This window comes from Limulus polyphemus, unplaced genomic scaffold (genome assembly GCF_000517525.1).
Source record: "Limulus polyphemus unplaced genomic scaffold, Limulus_polyphemus-2.1.2 Scaffold2635, whole genome shotgun sequence".
In the NCBI taxonomy this organism is placed as follows: domain Eukaryota; kingdom Metazoa; phylum Arthropoda; class Merostomata; order Xiphosura; family Limulidae; genus Limulus; species Limulus polyphemus.
In genome coordinates, this window is record NW_013668245.1 from 70,426 (window position 1) to 90,781 (window position 20,356).

At 29.0% G+C, this 20,356-nt stretch overlaps 1 protein-coding gene across 2 annotated transcripts in view; it reads left to right on the top strand.

The window, feature by feature from the left end:
- The window catches only part of LOC106467496 (ubiquitin carboxyl-terminal hydrolase 47-like), a 110,169-nt gene that overhangs the window by 25,651 nt on the left and 64,162 nt on the right, over nt 1-20,356 (top strand). Inside the window, exons 6-13 of one of the 2 annotated variants that reach the window (XM_013927856.2) lie at nt 1,844-1,910; nt 6,382-6,521; nt 7,760-7,849; nt 11,193-11,386; nt 12,278-12,332; nt 15,864-16,088; nt 18,446-18,525; nt 19,121-19,172. In XM_013927856.2, coding sequence (XP_013783310.1) covers nt 1,844-1,910; nt 6,382-6,521; nt 7,760-7,849; nt 11,193-11,386; nt 12,278-12,332; nt 15,864-16,088; nt 18,446-18,525; nt 19,121-19,172 — 903 coding nt within the window. The remainder of the gene's footprint in view (nt 1-1,843; nt 1,911-6,381; nt 6,522-7,759; nt 7,850-11,192; nt 11,387-12,277; nt 12,333-15,863; nt 16,089-18,445; nt 18,526-19,120; nt 19,173-20,356) is intronic. The other variant, XM_022395695.1, reaches the window with a different exon arrangement.

Below are 20,356 nucleotides of genomic sequence, written 5' to 3' on the forward strand. Positions count from 1 at the left end.
TGAGCCATTGTTTTTGGTGTTTGATATTTGCATAGAGAATCCATTTTTCACCACCGTTGACAATTCTGTCCAAAAATGGTTCATGCGCATTACACACCAGAAAAGATGATGTAACATTCACACATTGGAAACAATAATCATCGGAGAGTTTGTGAGGCATCCAAACACCTTCTTTATGGAGTTTTCCCATATTCCTTTGATGTTTACGTATTGTTCCATGAGAGAGATGAAATTTCATGGCCATTTCACCAGTGTGTTGCCTTGGGTTAGACTCAACAAGTATCTTCAGAGCATCAATATCAATTCAAACTTGTCAGCCCCTACCATCACAGTTTTTAAGGCTAAAGCCACATGAACGAAATTTGCTGAACCATCATTGACACTTACAAATGTTCAAAACATTTCCATAAACGTCTTTGATATTTTTTGTGGCTACAGAGGCATTGTTTCCCTTCTTGTGTTCAAACAGCATTACATGTGAATGTGTGTCTCATCGTGTGCCATCACTATAAGGGATTATACATTATATAGGCTACACTAACGTGACGTTTAGGCAGTTCATTTAACTATTATACATGATTTACGTTTTTTGGGGGGTGGTTAATGAAAGTGTTCCAAAATGTAACATTAATTTCTTGACGACCTAATAGATGTATAATGTTATGAGATTTAAACTGTTTAGACCATTTGTGTTTTTGTGTTATAATTTGTAGTCATTCTAGAATGAAAAAAGGATAATTTATATTTATTTCCTAATTTTTTATGGTGGTTACGAGGTTGGTCCAATTGACCGAACCTGTACAGAGATTCGATAGGGACAATAACAGATAAAATGTAAAGTTTTATCTTAATAGATGTATGATAACTATCTGGAGGTTATAAAGATTTTGTATGTGAAATTTGAAAATTTTCTGATGCATAAAAGTATTTTTTAACCTTAAAATCAAAATTACTTTGCATGTTAGTCAACATTCCAAAATAAAAAATGCACGAGCAAATAATTAATTAAAAAATCTTAAAACTTAATTTTAAAAAATGCTATTTTGGATATGAAAGCCTTGTAATGTTTACTGATAATCTGCAAAATTTTGTGAAGATATGTTTACTAATTTAAAAGTTATATCATGAAAACTATAACAAGCACAAAATGGTTATGAGGTCAGTCTATGGGACCGAACCTGTGCTGAAAGAGATAGTGGCACCAGAAGATACGCTTATGCTCATTGCAATACTTTTCTGGGTCAGAAAAGTATTTTTCTTAACCATGCCTTCAGTTTTCAGATGAGGGTGTTTTTGTGGATTAGCTAAGGGTATGGATGTGAACCTGTTGCTGTCATGAACATATTCTGCTTGCAAGATTTACTACCTCCAAGAAGAAACGTTAAAAATTCTGTTTTTCTAAATGTTGTGTTCTTTGCATGCACATTGTATAAACAAATCTTGCTTTATGAACGTTTTTTTTTGGACAGTGACTTGTTTTTCCAGCCATAAATCTGGCCTAGCAACATTGGACTGTTAAATAGCTGGGAACTGTATGAACCAAATACATAGGTAATAAACATGTTATCAGTGGCTCCATGCATCACATCTGTGGTAACACACCATTGCATTAATAGCATATACAAATCGTTTTTTAAAAGTTGATACATATGAATGTACAGAGGAATTGTTGGGTGTATGGTGGGATCTTTTACATGATACCAGTTTTGCTTAAATGTTTTTACACTCGGTTTAATTGCTTGGGAAGATATTGATTCTTTGTTCTTTTAATGTTTTTGTTATATATCTGTTGTACAAGCTAATGTTTTAAAACTGATTTTGTCAACTGTTTGTATTGTTATAGACCAGCAAGAGACCAGCCATTGGTACGACAGAATTGACAACAAGCTTTGGATGGGATAGTAGTGAAGGTACTAACTTTTTCATGCCCGTGTAATGCAGGGTCATTCCAATTGCAAATTTACATATCTACATTCAAAGTTTAATTAAAAACTATACTTCTAATCTTTTCCAGTAATTCTTTGTAGAGTAGAAATAGTTAAGATATTTCATCATAGTTATTTATTGAATTTTAGAAATAGAAATTGGAAAAATGTGTATATTTTTAATTTTTGAAGCAGTTATAGGTGATTAACTGTCTGTTACATGTTTATAGTTTTTCTTTTTGTCTTTGTAGCTTATATTGTTACTTATCAATAAAATATATAAAATTAAAAGAAAATAATGTATTTCTGAAACTTCAAGAGCTAATATAAGCTGGCCTTTGATTTTACCAGTTGAACTCGCATGCCTATACCTACTAAGAAGAATCTTGACAAATGAGCTTATATCTCAGGTTTTAAAATGGGTATGCCCTCCAGCAAGTCATTATTGATTTGCTGAACTTGTGTGTTTTTGTATTGGAATATATAGCTCCCCAGTGGCTCAGCAGTAAGTATGCTGGCTTATGATGCTAAAAACTGGGTTTCGATATCTGTGGTGGGAACAGCACAGATAGCCTATTGTATGGCTTTGTATTTAACAACAAACAAACAGAACATATAAATATTAACAAATATAAATCAAGCTGGGGTATAAAATATCACTTTTTAATCAATAATATATAAATAATATTTGAATTTACTTGTTTAATATTTTGTTTACATTTTTAGTAAGTTATTTGAAGAATCTTGAACATACTTTCTGGCTTTTTCATTAGAAGCTGTGAAAAGAATGTGTGCTAAAATTCATGAATTGTTATATTGACCATCAGGTAATGGATACAATGTCTTTTGAGTACAAAGGACAGGTGTAGAATATTAGTTACATCATTAGTTTGTGAATTTTATATTCATAATAAATAAAAAAGGCTACAGAGTCAAAAAATACTTCTAAAAACAATTCTTAGAGACATTCGTGGAAAGACTACTAAGAAGTGGAATAGGTTGGTCTCTTAACTCTCTTAATACAAGCATGGTCATTTTGACTGAACTTGTAATTATGAGGTAACCATACTATAACTTTTAATGTGGTATCTGTATCTTCATGAAATCTGGCAGTGTTTTAATAAATGGTAGAAGTCTTTTGTACACAAAAAAATCAGATATTTTAATTATTTTTACTAAAGATTCGTCCATGAACGTATGGAATCACAGTTTTGACTAGTCTTGAGCACAAGGTGATTTTAATGTTAAGATTAAAAATACCTTTTCCATCTTACAATTTCTTAGTGAATGTGTATTTCAAGTTATCATTTTGAATGACATAACACATGAGCTGTTTGTGGACATACCTCTTTTTTTCATTATCATACCTGATCTACCCTAATACATATCTATTTTTACATTTTAATTACCTTTGTAACAGTAAATGAAAAATATATGTAGAAAACAAGAAATTTAGTAGTTACATTTGGCATCTTGTTTTTTTGCTGTTGGCCTGCTGATGAAACTTAAGCCTACCTGTTTTTTTGTAACAATGATATTAGCATTAGATAATTTTTATTTATTTCAATTGTGCACTGTATAGCACAAAATAATAACATGCACAAGGCAAACAATTTCCTATAGCTATTATAATTTAACTGCCGTTCTAAGTAAGGCATAAGTGCCTTAAGATAATTCCTCTAGTTACTCGATCTGAACTTGGGAATAGCAACTTTCAATCTGTAGAAGAAATAACTAAAAATCTCTACTGAGAAAGAAGGTAGCATTATATGTCATTTTATAATTTAAAACTTTGTCTTTCTATTAACACTTTGATGTACCTGTAGTGAGGTGGGTTAAAAGGCTGAATCATTCACCATAGTAAGCTATTGTTTTGCTATGGAAAGAAGTAAAGAACTTATTCATTTAAATGTTTATCATATACTATGTTTACTTATAAAACATAACTATAATAAGCTGATTAGAATATCGAATTATATGTCTTGCTGAGATTTATTTGGTTAAAATATTTATCTGTGTGCAGATTAGATGTAGTTTTGTATACAAATATCACCAATGTTATGGAACCCTCTGTTGCTTTATTTTCATCTCTTTACAGTGAGTGATCCATTTTGTATAATCAATTCTTTCTGTAGTTTCAGAAGTTTTCAAAACTTTACCTGTTGTACAAGGCTGTTTATTACTCTCATTGTAATTAAGTTTATGTCTGAATCAGTTGGATATTGAACTAGTTTTATTATTTAGTCTTGTTTTTGAATAAGTTATGTATTATAATGATACTCAGTTTTTCCTGTCCTGAAAATTTGCATGTACTTTACTATTTAAATGCACATGTGCACCTACTTCATTTCAATGAATGTAAACCAAATAATTTAAATATACTTTAGTAGACATTTTGTACAACAGCATATTAAAAGCTATTCAAAGTTTTTAAAAGGTGTAATATTAGCTCATAGAATAACATTTTATATTTATCTATTGATAGTATTAAGTACAGTAATTTTTAGACCTAACTAAATTAAAGCCAAAAACATACATAAGTTACAGTGTTAATTTATCTCTTTACTGAATGTAGGCCATACTTAATAAAGGCTTAACTAATGCTAGGCCCAAAACAAGTTGACTTGCAGATTTCGGTGTCAATGATTAAAATTCTTTTGTATTATTCTAGGAATCCTGTATTTAAAGAAGTACTATTGCAATAATGATACTAATTCGACACCAGATGTGTTGTGGGGTCTCTACTAGTGTAGAAATATGTAGTTAATGGACAAATGTATTTTCAATTAGTGTTTATCTTCCAGTTAATTTTGATGTTTTAAATAGTGTGATATACTGCTGTAATTTTCAATGGAATTTCCTTACATTACCTCATGAATTACCACAGTTGTATCTTGAACTTTAAATAATTGTCTCCATTCGTCAGAGTCCACACAGGTGGGTTCAATTACTTTAGAACACCAATTGACAAGACAAATTATTCTCCTTATCTCTATAAGCTGTGAAACTCACTTTAAGATATATCGCCCGTTATGGCTATTCACTCACATGCTGGCTAACTTCATGTTTTCTTACTTTTTTTTTCTTTGGACTGAACATTATTTAATGTTTTCAGACTAAACTTTTAACTTCTTTATAAATTGCCCACACAGCTGAACTGCCAATCACTCAGTCTAAGTCTGTCTCACTTGACTTTTCTATACTGAACTTTCACTCACTATCAACTATATATATTTTCCTTGTTCACCGAGGCCTGGAATTTTCTACAAACTACATGGATAGTGATGTACAATACTCGGTTAAGTTAACGAGAAAAACACCAAAGATTTGTGTAATGCAAAGTCAACAATATTAGTAAAGCCTGGACAAAAATGTAATTGCACAAATAACGTATGACTCGTACAGAGTTACGATACAAAAATTTGTCACAACTAACATTTCTAAAACAATCAATCTTTTACACTGCTGTTATGAAAACTAAATAATAAGACTTGCACCAAACAGTCTTGTATATCCAACAACGATAATGAATTAAGAGAAAATCAGATGTGGATAAAGTATATGTAAATAAGATTAATTTTAATGCAAAATTATATTTTAGTTTCAGCCAAGTTTCTAAATTTATTTTCCCAAGAATTCTATTTGTGGTCAACATTTATATATTAAATTCTGTTTTGGTATAATTTGTAACCTCAACATCTTGAGTGATCATTTGTTGAGTTATTTTACTAGCAATCATTATAGAGTATTTTCTAGTAAGACCATTGGAAATCATCATCATGATTACATGAAATGGAAAAAGGAGTTTCCATTTTCTTTGAATGCTTCATTTTATCAAGACTAATTTAATATTTATAGATTGGCATTTAATTAACAATGAACTGTACATACTCAGCAGTTTTAAGGTTTCAGAACCTGTTTGTTATAGTAAATAAATATTGCATAGAAAACTGGTTATGTGAACGTTTGTGCATGTTGTTGTACAGTACCACATGGTGTAAGGCCTATAATAATTGACAATTTTTGAAATTAAGCTGACTGTACATAATGTTGATGTTAAAATTTTTAGCAAAAATAGGTTTTCTGCAACTGGAAGCATAAAGTATAAAACATAATAGGAAAGAGAGAGAAGAATGAAAGTTTACCTAACCAAAATATAAAATAACACTGGCAAATGTCACTGCTGGTACTTATAAATAAATAAAAGAAAATGACATTGGTGGATGGAAGCAACTTTATGTACAAATTAAGTGTGTTTCTGTGGCATTAGGTGAAGCATATCTTCAAACATTTGACATCAGCCACAGTTTATTTGTATTAAAGTTGAAAATATAACTCCATTCATCCTTTTTCATCCAAAGTAATTCTCTGAAAATGACCAGAAATATATATATATTTATTTCATAGTATTTTTGATGTTCATATGTCATTCAGCCATGTTACCTACTGTTTACAGCTTGGCAACAACATGATGTCCAGGAGCTATGTCGTGTTATGTTTGATGCACTAGAACAGAAATTCAAGAATACAGACCAGGCTGATCTCATAAGCACATTGTATGAAGGAAAACTAAAAGATTATGTGAAATGTTTAGAGGTTAGACTTGGAAGTTTATTTATACTTTTGTGCATCAAAATTGATGCTGTTTTTCTTTTGTCCATTTAAACATTTTATGTAAAGAGTAATGGTAAAGTTCTTATGTTCTAAATGAGGCTGAAAGGAGTTTTTAGTAATCTTGTTAAGATTCATGAAAATCAAAGTACATTAATCTGTTATCTAGAAAAATAGATTAATGGTTTCTGTAGAAAATTAATTAATATTAGTGTATATATTTATAATACTAATAATGTGTATGTTGGTTTAAATAATTTAAACAGATTCCAGCATTATTAAATTTTGAAACATTACTTTATTATAGTTTGTTTTTGAAGCTAGACATACTGGAATGGCAAAGTTCAGCAAATTTTGACAATAATAAGTTTGTTGAGTTTGAAGTAATGGCTTTCAAGTAGGATTAATTTTCATCTTCATCCAGCCCCATGATATTATACAGTTTTAAAAACTTAACAGTTATTTCAAGTTGTCAGTAAAGCTTGATAAATTATTTTTTTGTTTAATTTGTGTTAAAGAGAAGATACTGATAACTAAACTTGTTAAGTTATTTCTAATTTTTTAAAATTAATGAGCAAATTGATATCATTTTAAATTAATGTGTTTGTGTTTAGAATATTAGGAAGATTACTGTAATGTTTTGGCTAAGTGGGTAGCAATATGTTTTAAATACAAATTTGAATTGCCATTTTTGGTTATGAGTTACATATTTAGATTGATCAAGCTAAAGTCTTGCTTAATTTGTGACTCTCAGCAGTGTGTTTTATTGGATGTAACTTTCAGTAATTCTGTTTTCTATACTTGATGATGCTTGCCTTTAGCTATTACCTTAATGTCTTAATAGAAATTTCAAATTTAATTGGTCAAGGTAATAATAATAAATTTAATTTAATTTTTTAAACCAGTATTATCATAATATTAAAAATAGGAGCTTTTCTTTGTAAACTTCATTGTAATGCTAACCAAGTAGAATATGGCTTATATAAGCAGTTTTTCATTTAACATTTTTAATCACGTATTCAAATTCTTAGCATTGTCAAGAAATTACAATTAACTATTTTAGAATGTTGATAAGTAAATTATATATATTTATAAATTTACACTTCAGTTTGAATGATTTTTGAAAAGTTTGTTTAAAAGTTTTTAAGTACTGATGAGGAAGAAGAAGAAAAACACACTTTGTATTTTCACTAGTTGCACTTCATAAAATGCTTTTGTTCCAGTGTGGGTTTGAAAGTGCCAGGATTGACAAATTCTCTGATGTACCTTTGGTAGTAAGGCCTTTTGGGTCTCAACAATCTTATGGAAGTGTGGTAGGTGACAGAAACTTTTGTAAATTTATTTCAGTGACTAAGTCTTATGAAAGTGTTGTACATTGAAAAAATGTGTCTGAAAATCCTTATTAGTAATAACAACCAAATGTTAATTTCAAAATATGTGCAGTCTAGTGAATGTACAAAATATTGGATCTGTGTGAATTTCAAAATACGTGCAGTCTAGTGAATGTACAAAATATTGGATCTATGTTAATTTCAAAATACGTGCAGTCTAGTGAATGTACAGAATATTGGATCTATGTGAATTTCTGAAAATATGTGCAGTCTAGTGAATGTACAGAATATTGGATCTATGTGAATTTCTGAAAATATGTGCAGTCTAGTGAATGTATAAAATATTGGATCTGTATGAATTTCAAAATACGTGCAGTCTAGTGAATGTACAAAATATTGGATCTATGTGAATTTCAAAATACGTGCAGTCTAGTGAATGTACAAAATATTGGATCTATGTGAATTTCAAAGTACGTGCAGTCTAGTGAATGTACAAAATATTGGATCTATGTGAATTTCAAAATATGTGCAGTCTAGTGAATGTACAAAATATTGGATCTATGTGAATTTCTGAAATTATGTGAAAGTTTGCTAGATTAACCCTATCACTACGGTTAAATAACTGAACCATGTGGTATACAAGTGGAATTAACCCTACTGACACGGGTCTTCCTATGGTCACAGGTCAAAGACTCGCATTCAAAATTTCATTCAACTACTATTTTATGAATTTATGTGAATAAGTTTGGTATCAAACTGTAGATTATAATTCAAATGTTAGTATTATACATTAGTTAATTTCTTAATTTAAAAGTAAATATTAAAAAAACACTTAAACATTGATTTTTGTGTGTCACATGGTATGTTGAATGCAACACTGGTTCAAATTAGATGTTTGTGATGTCAAAATACAAACTCTGTAGTTTCTTACGAATTAACCGATCTTAACAAGCTAGAATATAAAGTAATAACCTTCTGCCTTTTGTATTTGCTGAGATATCGGTCATGTACTGAATCAAACACAGTGGCCTCACTCACCTCTTACCATTTTTGGAAATGGTTCCTTATATACACTTACTTGTGTATATGACATGTGACTAACCAATCGAAAGCTCAGAATGTCCCCCTAATGGCTTTCTCAGCCAATTGCATGTATAAAGACACCATTTTGTTCTTTTGAAACAAGATTTCAAAGAGGTAGGTTGTGTCTTTAGTCTGCTCTAAACTTTCAAATATTTTCAGACCAAAATGCAGCGTAGTTACTAAATTTGATAAATTATAATGGAATTCTGTGGTATCGATGTAGTAATTTAAATTTTTTTGGTTATTCAAATGTGTGTGTGTGTGTGTAGGTGACAGAAACTTTTGTAAATTTATTTCAGTGACTAAGCCTTATGAAAGTGTTGTACATTGAAAAAATGTGTCTGAAAATCCTTATTAGTAATAACAACCTACAAAAATTATTTCGTTTCACATCCTCCACATGTGAAATTTCTTAAGGCCTAGCAAGCTACGAGAAGCAGCAACCAAGTACAAAAGTGGTAACAAGAAGATATAATTGTTTGCTTTACTTCATCTTGTAAATAGTAATAATCTATATACATATATAGTGTATAATAATTGAAATGTGACAATATTTTACAAAATACTACTGCACTAAAACACTGCCAAGACAGGTCACTTTGTAAAGACTAAAGGTCAGTTTTACGTTATTGGATATGGTAACATGAGTGCACATGCACTGTGTCATTGTAACTTCTTTATTGTTAGCCAGACACAACTAGAAGATCAATATAATAAATGTATAATGTTATGAGATTTAAGCTATTTAGATTAAACATTTGTATTTTCATTTTGTAATTTATAGTCATTCTAGAAGGAAAAAGCATAACTTGTATATATTTCCTAATTTTTATGGTGGTTACGAGGTCAGTCAAATTGACAGACCCCCTATACTTAGATTACAGAAAATAAGACAAAATATAAATTTTAATGAAAACAAACGTTTGAAATGTATTTAGGAGGTTTTAGAGGTTAAACAAATCATGACATGAAAATCACTTCGCTCTCGGACTAGTAATGAAACAGACTCGATATTTTCACAAACAAATCTTTAGTAAAAATACTTCATTAAAAAAGTCAGATTTTTTGTATACAAAAGACTTGGAATCATTAAAAGATATATTGTAAATATTTGATGTGTGCTTGTCGCGAAAGGGTTAAAGAATACACACACACACTTCTCTGAGTGTTTACAATTTACAAGTGTATAGTTCAGGATATTGGTGAAAAATTATGAATATCTGAAATATCCAGAGGCAGTTTTGTAGGTTAAAGAATATTTTTAAACGTATAAATGTCTACAGTTTAATAGTACTACATGTACAGTAGGATACACTGTATTTGTAAATCTATATGAATATCAACAGTTTTATAGCAGTTTGGTAGGTTACATAATATTTATAATTACATTTATGCATATTTGTTTGGAATAGGGATAGCCTATAGAGTATATGTAAACCTTTATGAATTATGAATGTAGTAAACTTGCAGAGGTATGATAGGATAAAGAATATCTAAGTTCTTATATATATATCTATAGTCTCTATGAATGTTTACAAAATTATTGGAGTATGGTATTTTACAGAGGTTTTGTAAAAATTTCAGTTATAAAACTAAATAAGGTTATGATTATTGTAAAAATATGAATGTCTACAGTATTTTGGAAGTAGTACACGCAATAGTTTTTTTTACTTACTAGTACTTTTGAATGTGTAGAGCACACAGATTCTTATGAAAATCTACATTCTTGTCGGAAATTAGGAGAGTTCAAAATTAAACAAAATAAGGTACATTATGTTTATTTTTGTAAACATGAATTTCTACAGTGAATGGGAGAAGTGCACATAATAGTTTTTTTCACGTACTGGTATTTTTGAATGTAGAGCAAACTGATCTTTATGAAAATCTCCATTCTTGTTGGAAATTAATAGATTTAAAAGTAAAACAAAATAATTTCTGTAAACATACGATTAACTACAGTGACTGTGATAATTGCACGTAATAGTTTTTTCACATACTAGTATTTTTGAATGTAGAGCAAACTGGCTCTTATGAAAATCTTCATTCTTGTGAAGGATTAATAGGTTTCAAAATATTCGTATAGTTTTTAAAGGACTTTATTTTCTCTGAAAGTTTAGTAGATAAAATATATTTTATAAGTAATTATAAGTTGCTGTATTCAGTTGAAAATATATTAAATTATAGGATGTAAACAAAATATTTGAAAAACAATATTTTGTATTATTATATGTTCAACAATCAGGAGGAAGCTTTACGGGCATTTGTATCACCAGAGACTCTAGATGGATCAAACCAGTATTATTGTGAACATTGCAGCAAGAAATGTGATGCTCATAAAGGCCTGAAATTCATCAACTTTCCTTATCTTCTCACTTTACAACTGAAGAGATTTGATTTTGATCCAATGACTCTTCACCGCATTAAACTTAATGACAGGTGATTATTTGGTTGGGTGTGTTTTTCTTAACAGAAGCCAAAATTAATCTACTGAGTATGTATTTAGTACATTATTTTAATTGATTTTCACTTTTGTTTTCATTAACATTCATATGTGTATTTATTTCAAAATGAGGAAGTACAACATGTTTATTTTACCTGTTATATAAGAATTTTCCAATGATAATGTATTTTCTTGTATGAAAATGTGTGTGTGTGTATAATGCTAAATTGTTATCATTAGCATGTATTACAAATTTCTGATACTATACTGTGTGTTCCTGGTTATAAAGTGTTGCATAAAGTAACACTGCCATTGATTGAAGTTAAATATTTGTTGTTCGCAATATGTTATATTATTATTATTATGAATTACCTCAAGATCTATATTCTATAATATTTGGTTTTGGAAAATTTCAGCTTTTAACAGTTTAGCACAAATTGGGATTAATTGCAAAACAAGGTAATTATAACTAGGCTTATTTAGAGGCCACCATACAAGTTGATATAATCTAGACTTTAGGAGTATGAATATGTCCAAGAAACACTGTAGTGTGAAACATGTTTTAACATAAAATGTGTATTGGTAGCAGACTTACAGAAAGTAAGATATGGGGATGCTTATGTAATGATATAAAAGTCACAAGCAACATGTAAAGTTATTGTAATTTGTAAGGAATTATTATTTGGTTTTTCTGTTTCAGAGAGTTAAGTTCTGTAATTAGCACAATTAAAGCATGTATCGAGAGCAATAATAATATATAATATATTACACTGTTTTAGTAGTGGAGCTTAAAAATTCTATGTGTAAATTAACATACCCTAAATATATCTTGGTATTAACATGTATTAGAAAGAGATGCAGTGGTAGTCTTTCTTTGTCTTTTTCAGGGTAACGTTTCCAGAGATTCTCAATTTAAATGACTTTATCAAGGAGGAATCAGAGGTTAGTGTTAAAGCATTTTTTTAACTACAAGTTATTCTGTAAAAAAATTAGTTTATATGCAACAAAATATTCCTCCTATATAAGTTTGGCTTAAAGACTGTTAAAGAAAACACATATTGATTAACTTCCAATCAAAGCAAATGATCTTCTATGATCAGAACTAAACAATAACCTAGTAATTAATATAATTAATTTAATATACTGATATAAGTAGGAATGTTTATTCTCATAAAACAACACTTATAATAATAATAATAATAACAATATGAATGTATTGAATCATTAGAAGAGTCTTCTTATTGTTATTTATAGCATCAGCCATAATCCTAGCAATATATCGAGGTTTGACCAGTTTAGGAGATTTAAGTTAGTCCTAAATTCATATACTAAGCTAGCAATGCAAAGTAATCCTCATAATAATAAAGTAATAAATAAATATAAAATCAGAAAAAAATATATGTATATTAAACATTTTGACAAATACTGAAACTAACATTAAAAAAAGAATGGTATGTAGCTTTACTTACAAGATTCATAAAAACTAGTTGTTTGATTCATGCCCTGTCACTGTTTCTTTCTGGCCCTAGAAAAGCTGTAATAAATGTCTGAAGGCTGTCAGTTTTGATTTTCAACATTTTTAGTTACAGTAGTTTTTTTTTCAATTAAACAGCAAATCTGAGAATAAAAGGAGATTATAGCCTAAATATATAATAGCTACCTTTTAGTGGTAAATCTTGACTTAGACTTTCATTAAAAAAAGGACTTATTCATCAGTGTATTGCTTAGATCTTGAGTTTTAAAAAAGTGTTTAGTAACATTGTTTGAATAATTATTTCAATCCCTTTTTTTTCTGTTGTGCTTCCTTAAGTGAATTGTTCAAAACAGTTTTCAATATAAAACATGTTTTCTCAGTATGCTGATATTCTTGTTCATGAAACACAAAGTTATAATTAACATTTAGATTTACAGCACATCTTACATGTAACAGTAATGTAATTCACAGCATCAAAAAAGGTTCAGAAATGCTCCTTGTACAAGTATATAACTTAGTACATCTATGATGATGATTTGAGAAAAATGTGGGATATAGATGGTTATGTTTCCTATGATCATAATGACGTTGTTATATGGGAAAAGAGATTTCACCTTGTGTTTTAGGGTTTTATAACCAGAAATTTATTAGTTAAATTGTTTCAAATTTTATAGACCTGATTTTTTTAGACTATAAAAAGTGTTGTTGATACACTGTTTAATGAATGTTAGAAAAAATTTATAATTTTGTTATATGTATAAATTTTAGGAAGAAATTTCCGTAACATAGTATCACAAACTTGTTGATTTCACATTGCATTTAGTATAATAATAGTATAGTTATTTATACTTATTAATAATTGTATATGACTCCCCAAAAGCTTTCAAATAGAAAGTTCATATTCGATAGACTAAAGTTGTTACATTGATAGCAATGTTAATTTGAATATATTAATATACAATAGGAACTATGATGAAGTATAGATTACTGTATGTTCTATAAAAGTAGATTATTCTTGTTTAACCATAGTAAAAAACAGAAATTGTGAATATTTGACAACTTATAAAAGTCTGATAAATTTTGAAAACCAGAACATGCTTGTATGGTATGAATATGCATATCTAATATTTCATACTTGTTTTTAATTGGCAAGTGAAAATTTACGTTCAGTACGGATTTTCAAAATGTTTGGCACATGCATGTTTCTAACCATATTTTTAGTTTTAACAATAGAATGTTGGTTCAAGGAATATGGTCAAGTTCTTTTTGCTCTAGCTACCTATTGTTCTAGGTTATTCCCCAAGTGTCATTGGTATTTTCTTGTAGAAAATATAAATTAGAATACATTAAGTGATCTTTTACCCTGGTGGAGCAGCTGGTACTTTGAGGATATAACCATTCTGATTTTTCTATCAGAATAAACCATCAATGATGTGGTTAGTGCATGTGCACTAAGAAAAATGGTAATATAGAATCTTGTATATAATGCTGTGCTCTCTTAATATGAAACAGTCTTAATTACAAGTGTTATTTTGGAACAGAACTATATATTTTCATTAATGTCACTGTTTCCCTTCCAGTAAATTCACTCACCACTTCAATTAATTTGATCAAATAAAGAATATTTTTAACTTTTATTATTCTGTGTTTGGACTCTTTCTTCAAATTCATTTAAAGTCACAGCACTAGAATTTATTCTGTAATACGCTTCTGATTGAATCTCCTGTTATCTGTGGATACTACTTGAACCACACCAGTCTAAATAGCCCAGTAATGTCACAGCAACACTCTTAGTACCCCAGAGAATACTAGTTACTGTTATGGAGGTGTACTAAAACTATTCCCAGGTCATATTTTTTAAACAAAATGCACCACTTAAAATTGTTTGTCTGAGATAAATAGAAATTGATCTTTAGTATAAACAAACTGAAATAATCAGTGTAAAACTCGCTGTTCTAAGTTAGTAAAAAAAAAAACACAGTAAATGGAACAAACTATCAGTAGATATAAAATTAGAGACTAGTTTTGACATATTTGTAAGTTTTCTGATAGTTTGTGCCATTTATTGTGTTTTTTTAATTAACTTTTTAAATGTTACACATGATAAAGTGTTCTTTTATTATTATACTTATAAGGCTGAAATCTTTTGCTTCATCATAGATTTCGAGTACATGCATGCAGGAGTCACAAGAAGTTTGGAACTATTTGTGCTTTTGACAAAATTTTAATGTTTTCAGTCTGCTTTTTCAATGCGTGCAACTTTTTCTCAAATATATATATATATAATATACAATATGATATATGCATAAAATTATTTAATATCCAATGGCCAAACTACGTTAACTTCCTTAGCCTTGTTTTTTTTAGGCGTAATGACTTGAAGGAGTTAAAGAATCATTTATTTTATGTGTAGTAAAAAAAAATTATTTTCAATGCATAGACAGTTCATTAAAGGGCATCATGGTTATCACATGTATAAATAAGCTACAATGAATATCTGCTGATAAGAGATACTTTGAAGGTCAGCTTAAAACATTGTAAGGAGAATAAGTTGCATATTAATTTACTGGGAGAAATATATATACATTTTGTAGCAGGAATGCCAAATAGTTGAAACCTTACCAAAATGAAACTTCTATCATTTTTGAAGTCTCATGACATTTGTTTTTTTTTCTCAACATTAGAGTCAAGACTATAATAGATAAAAAAAAATATATATATAGATCATAAATGTACTGTACTACTGAATGACATTTGTGGAAATTGGTGATGATCATGAACTAAAAAATGCATGTTAAAAGAGAAAGATCATAATGTTTTGGAAAATTTACTTTCCTCTTGTTGTCCAAAATCTTTACTTTTAAGTTAAAATAGGTTATTATAGAGAAACATGAAAATTCAAAATCATTCAAAGAGAGTACAAACAACCCTCCATGTTGAAAGAAAATACAGCTGCAAGATCCTAGCCAACTGACTGTGTTATCTGTCAATATGATCAGGAACTGGTTAATGATGATGCAGACACAACAGACAGTGGATCAGCCTTGGATGAAGACAACTTTTTTCACAGTGGTACTAAGACAGGATCAGAAACAATGAGTGATGATGCTGCAGAGTTAGAAGATGATGAAGGAATAGATCTTGGTCCCAATGGTCACTCTTCAGTTGTTGGTAGTCAGGAAGTTCCAACAAACGAACGCAACCTGCGAAAAGCAATGGAGAAGGTACTTTACATTTACAGATGATAGCACCAATGATTATCTGATATCTGAGACTAATCAATTTTGATTGATTTTCTGTATTTTACAATCAACATTAATTTATGAATTTATAGTTTAAAACAATGTTGAATCAGTTGAAGTATAGCTATGTTTAAGTGTGAAAATTGGTTTATTTTGTAGTTAAAAATACTGTTTATAATGCTATGTCAATAATTTTATATATTACTTTAATTGAGCTATAGTTTGCTAGTAATTTCTTATGATTAATGTTAATCTGCTCATAAAGCCTGAAAACAAGATCTTTTGCTGACTGTATTATTTTGTAGATGTACTTAAGAGTTAAATCTTATGTTTTATAATTGAAGAAGTTGTTTACTTTATTGATGAATTGTTTTCTGCTTTCTTTTGATGAGAGTAAAACTCTAGTATTATTCTAGAAGGATTTTGAATCAAGAAATCTAAGAAATGTTGAGATGGTGATGCATAAAATTGAAAACTGTTGTGACAATTACACCATAAAGAACATTTTTTTTCTTTACATTTACATGTTTTATGAGTTTTGTTATTGTGTAACATTTAGTTAATGTGATTTCCAACGAAAAATAAATAAGAAAATGTTCAAACTTATGTTTCTGCTCAGCTCTGAAGACTCTTGCCTGTAAACTACACTTACAGATTTTTTATATTTTAATGTTTCTGTCCATTCCAAAGCACAGGATTGTACTTGCTAAGAACCTATCATCCTCTGAGAACATAATTTTGTTTCTCGCGTGATTTTCTTTATCTTTTGCTAAATTTTCACAGTAAAACCTTTGGGCTTCCACACTTTTGTGACATTGCACCAGGTAATTGAATAACTACTAATAAAACTTAGCTTTCGAAACAGATACAGGCATAGTTCAAATGCCATTAGATAGAGCAGGCTATAAATTGTTTATTTCAATGTAAAATTAATATATTGGTTTGAGAAGTAATTTGCAATTTCATTGTAAAGTGTCAAGACCTAACTCGTGCAGGGAAGAACAGTGGAACACAGTGGGAAGTTTAGAAAACTTGGGAACAAACCACAGATCTTGGAGTGTTTTATAGCTTCTTTACATGTTCTTTTCATTCCTGAAAATGTTTTTTTGTTAAATTATTTTTGTTTAAAGGCTATGGAAATTGTTTTCTATAACAAAACATGAGATAAACCTTAAGTTTAGAGAGTACAGTAAGTGACAGAAAAATATTCTAGTGACTCAAATTCTTATTTATTGAATATTATAGTTAAGTTTATTGTATTCAAATAATATACACAAGTAAAAAAATTTATTTAAAATAAAGTTGGATTATGAGATATAAATAGATTCTGACCAAGAATATCATCAGCAAAAATAGTTACCTAATCTGATAAAATATTTATAGCTAGAAGTGATGACTACTGCAATTGGCAAGTTAAATATCTTAATGAATATCAGTCGAGTTGAAACTGATTGGATGTATGAAATGGAACTTTCTGATCAATATTAAAAGAAATTCTAACACAGAAAGAGGTATTTTTAATGTTTGTTCAAAACAGTGTTCAGAACCAAATTTCACAAATTAACCAATTAACTAAATTAAATTATTTGAAATTTTGAAAAGCTGAAAGTAACTAAGTAAGTTTGTTTTAAATTGCGCGTAACCCTGTTATGTATTTCCATTGTGCAAAGGAGAAGCAAATCAAGAAATGCCAGTAACACACCCTCAGCCTAGAAAGAGTTAAAGGAAATTGAAACTGAGTGCCTTCTTATTACGCTACTTTAAACATTTTATATACAGAATATTTCATTTATATTACAGTGTGCCCCCCTTCCCCCATGGCTCAGCGGTAAAGCTGAGGACTTGTAACTAAATATTGGATTTTGATACTCATGGTGGGTAGAGCACAGATACCTCATTTTGTAGCTTTGTGCTTAACAAGAAAGCAAATACTACAGTGTATGTATTAAATTCAGTATTTATTGAATGCAATCATTGCATACTATCTTTCATATGCTTAGATTTCTGTGTTATTAGTGTAGTATCTCCTGTGTATTATTCATGAATTTACTCCAGATCATTTGTCTTTTACATATACATGTAAACAATTTGACATTTATGGTTTTTCATTCCAATTTCTTGTAATAAAGAGTTCAGTGTTTTTTGGTTTTTTTATTATTGAACATTAAAAATGTGATGACATAATTTTTATGAAGTTAGTTTTGTTGGGAAGGTGGAATGAAGATATGTAGAATTAAAGTTGATTTTTCTTCCACTGTTGAAGTTGATGATAAAGACTGACATTATCAATAATATTTGTTTATGGTGACACTAATTTCTGCTTCTGTTGATTATCACAGGGTCCATATGTGTATGAACTGTTTTCTATTATGGTCCATTCAGGAAGTGCAAATGGGGGACATTATTATGCTTACATCAAGTAAAGTATTTATTCAATTTTAGAGTTAAATCTTTTGAGGTAATTGGACATCAAACTATTCCTTTTGTTATATTTAACATGTTAAAATTATTTTAACTTCTGTGTATATTATTGTTAACTGATTTTTTTTTTATAGATATGCTATCAAATAATATTTATTGATACTACTCCAAAAGTCAGTAGGCAGTAGATTCATTAAATGGCTTTTATGTTACTCATCAGAATTTACATTGTCACTTTATTAGGATTTATATGTAAAGCATTAGACTGTTATATATAGTTAAAGAATTCAGAACTTATTTGTCCAGGAACAAATAATAAAATTTATTAATCATTTGTATTGTTTCTCAAATAAATTTACATTGGTTGAGAAATTTGCGTCCTTAATACATGCATCCAGTTAGTTTTTGTTAAATACTTGTAATTAAATTTTTATTTCATTTTGCAACATTTAACACCTTAAATGATCACATGTGTGTTTATTACAACATTATAAAATCAGCTTAACATGTGACTTTTTTGTATGTGTGGTTCTTTATAATTTTTATTTATTGTATGCAGATCTTTATCTTTTGTTATTGTATACTTTATTCAGGTGTTTCAAGGATGGCCAGTGGTATTGCTTTAATGATGCTCAAGTTACCAAGGTAAATTTAATAACTTTCATATGATAATAATTAACTCGTATCAAAATTATAGGTATTAAACATTGACTATCAGTTTTTGAAGATAAAGTGTCACATGAAAAGATGATTTTTGACAAATGTCCTTTTCTAGATTTCATTTGTATTTTTTATTGAATTCTTAAATCATGGCTGAATATCAAAGCTATTAAGCTATGTTTTTATGGACTTGATTTTTCTGACTGGTCTTATAAACATATTGATTTAACAGTTTTATACTTTCATTGTATTAGTTTCTCAAGAATATATTCATAATAATGTTTATTTTCAGTTGTTTTTTTTACTTACCTAGTTGTGAAAGTTAAGCTTATTGTAAGGACGAGATTGAAAGTGAAACACTAAGAATTATTGACATCAAATGTAACCTAGTTGTCAACATACAATAATTTCTGTAATAGATTAATTTGGTAAGTCAATAAAAAATTCAGCACTAGAAGTGTGATCAAACATATTAACAGAAATTTCTGGTATTTTACAATGCTCTGAGATTGTATATAAAGAGTTGTAATAGGCTAAGCATATTTAGAAAGTGTACCAATTTGTATGAATAGATCTTGGTGAAAAATTCTGTTTCTATAAAATATGTTATTTGATAATTCCAGGCAAAAAAACAAAATTTCTCTGTTACTAGAAAAAATACTATTCTTTCTGAGTAATTTGATGATGCTGAATCTAAAAATCTGTTTAAAATTAATGATCACTTCTAGTTTTCAAGTTATGATAGATTTATTCATTCACAATTACATTTAACAATGCTTGGAGATGGCTTGAATGGGTAATGAAGAAAAACTTTAATATAAGTTTATCATAATAGCAAATGTACAACGTTTCGACAAGGTTTTGCCATCATCAGGTTTACAGAACACAATAAAAAACCATCCCATGTTTTCCACCATTGCAACTCAAAAAACCATAGTATATCTATTAAAAACACAATAATTTTAAACAAAGAACCAAACATAAACACACGAAAAATCAAGGAATCGATCTTAATTGAACAAAACAACCCTACTGTAAACCAATACACTGGGGGTACTAAGATATCTTATGAGTCATGCAACAATATCCGGTCATGTGATCTCTTTGTTCCATACTGTGTGTGTGTGTGTGTGTGTGTGTGTGTGTGTATATATATATATATATATATA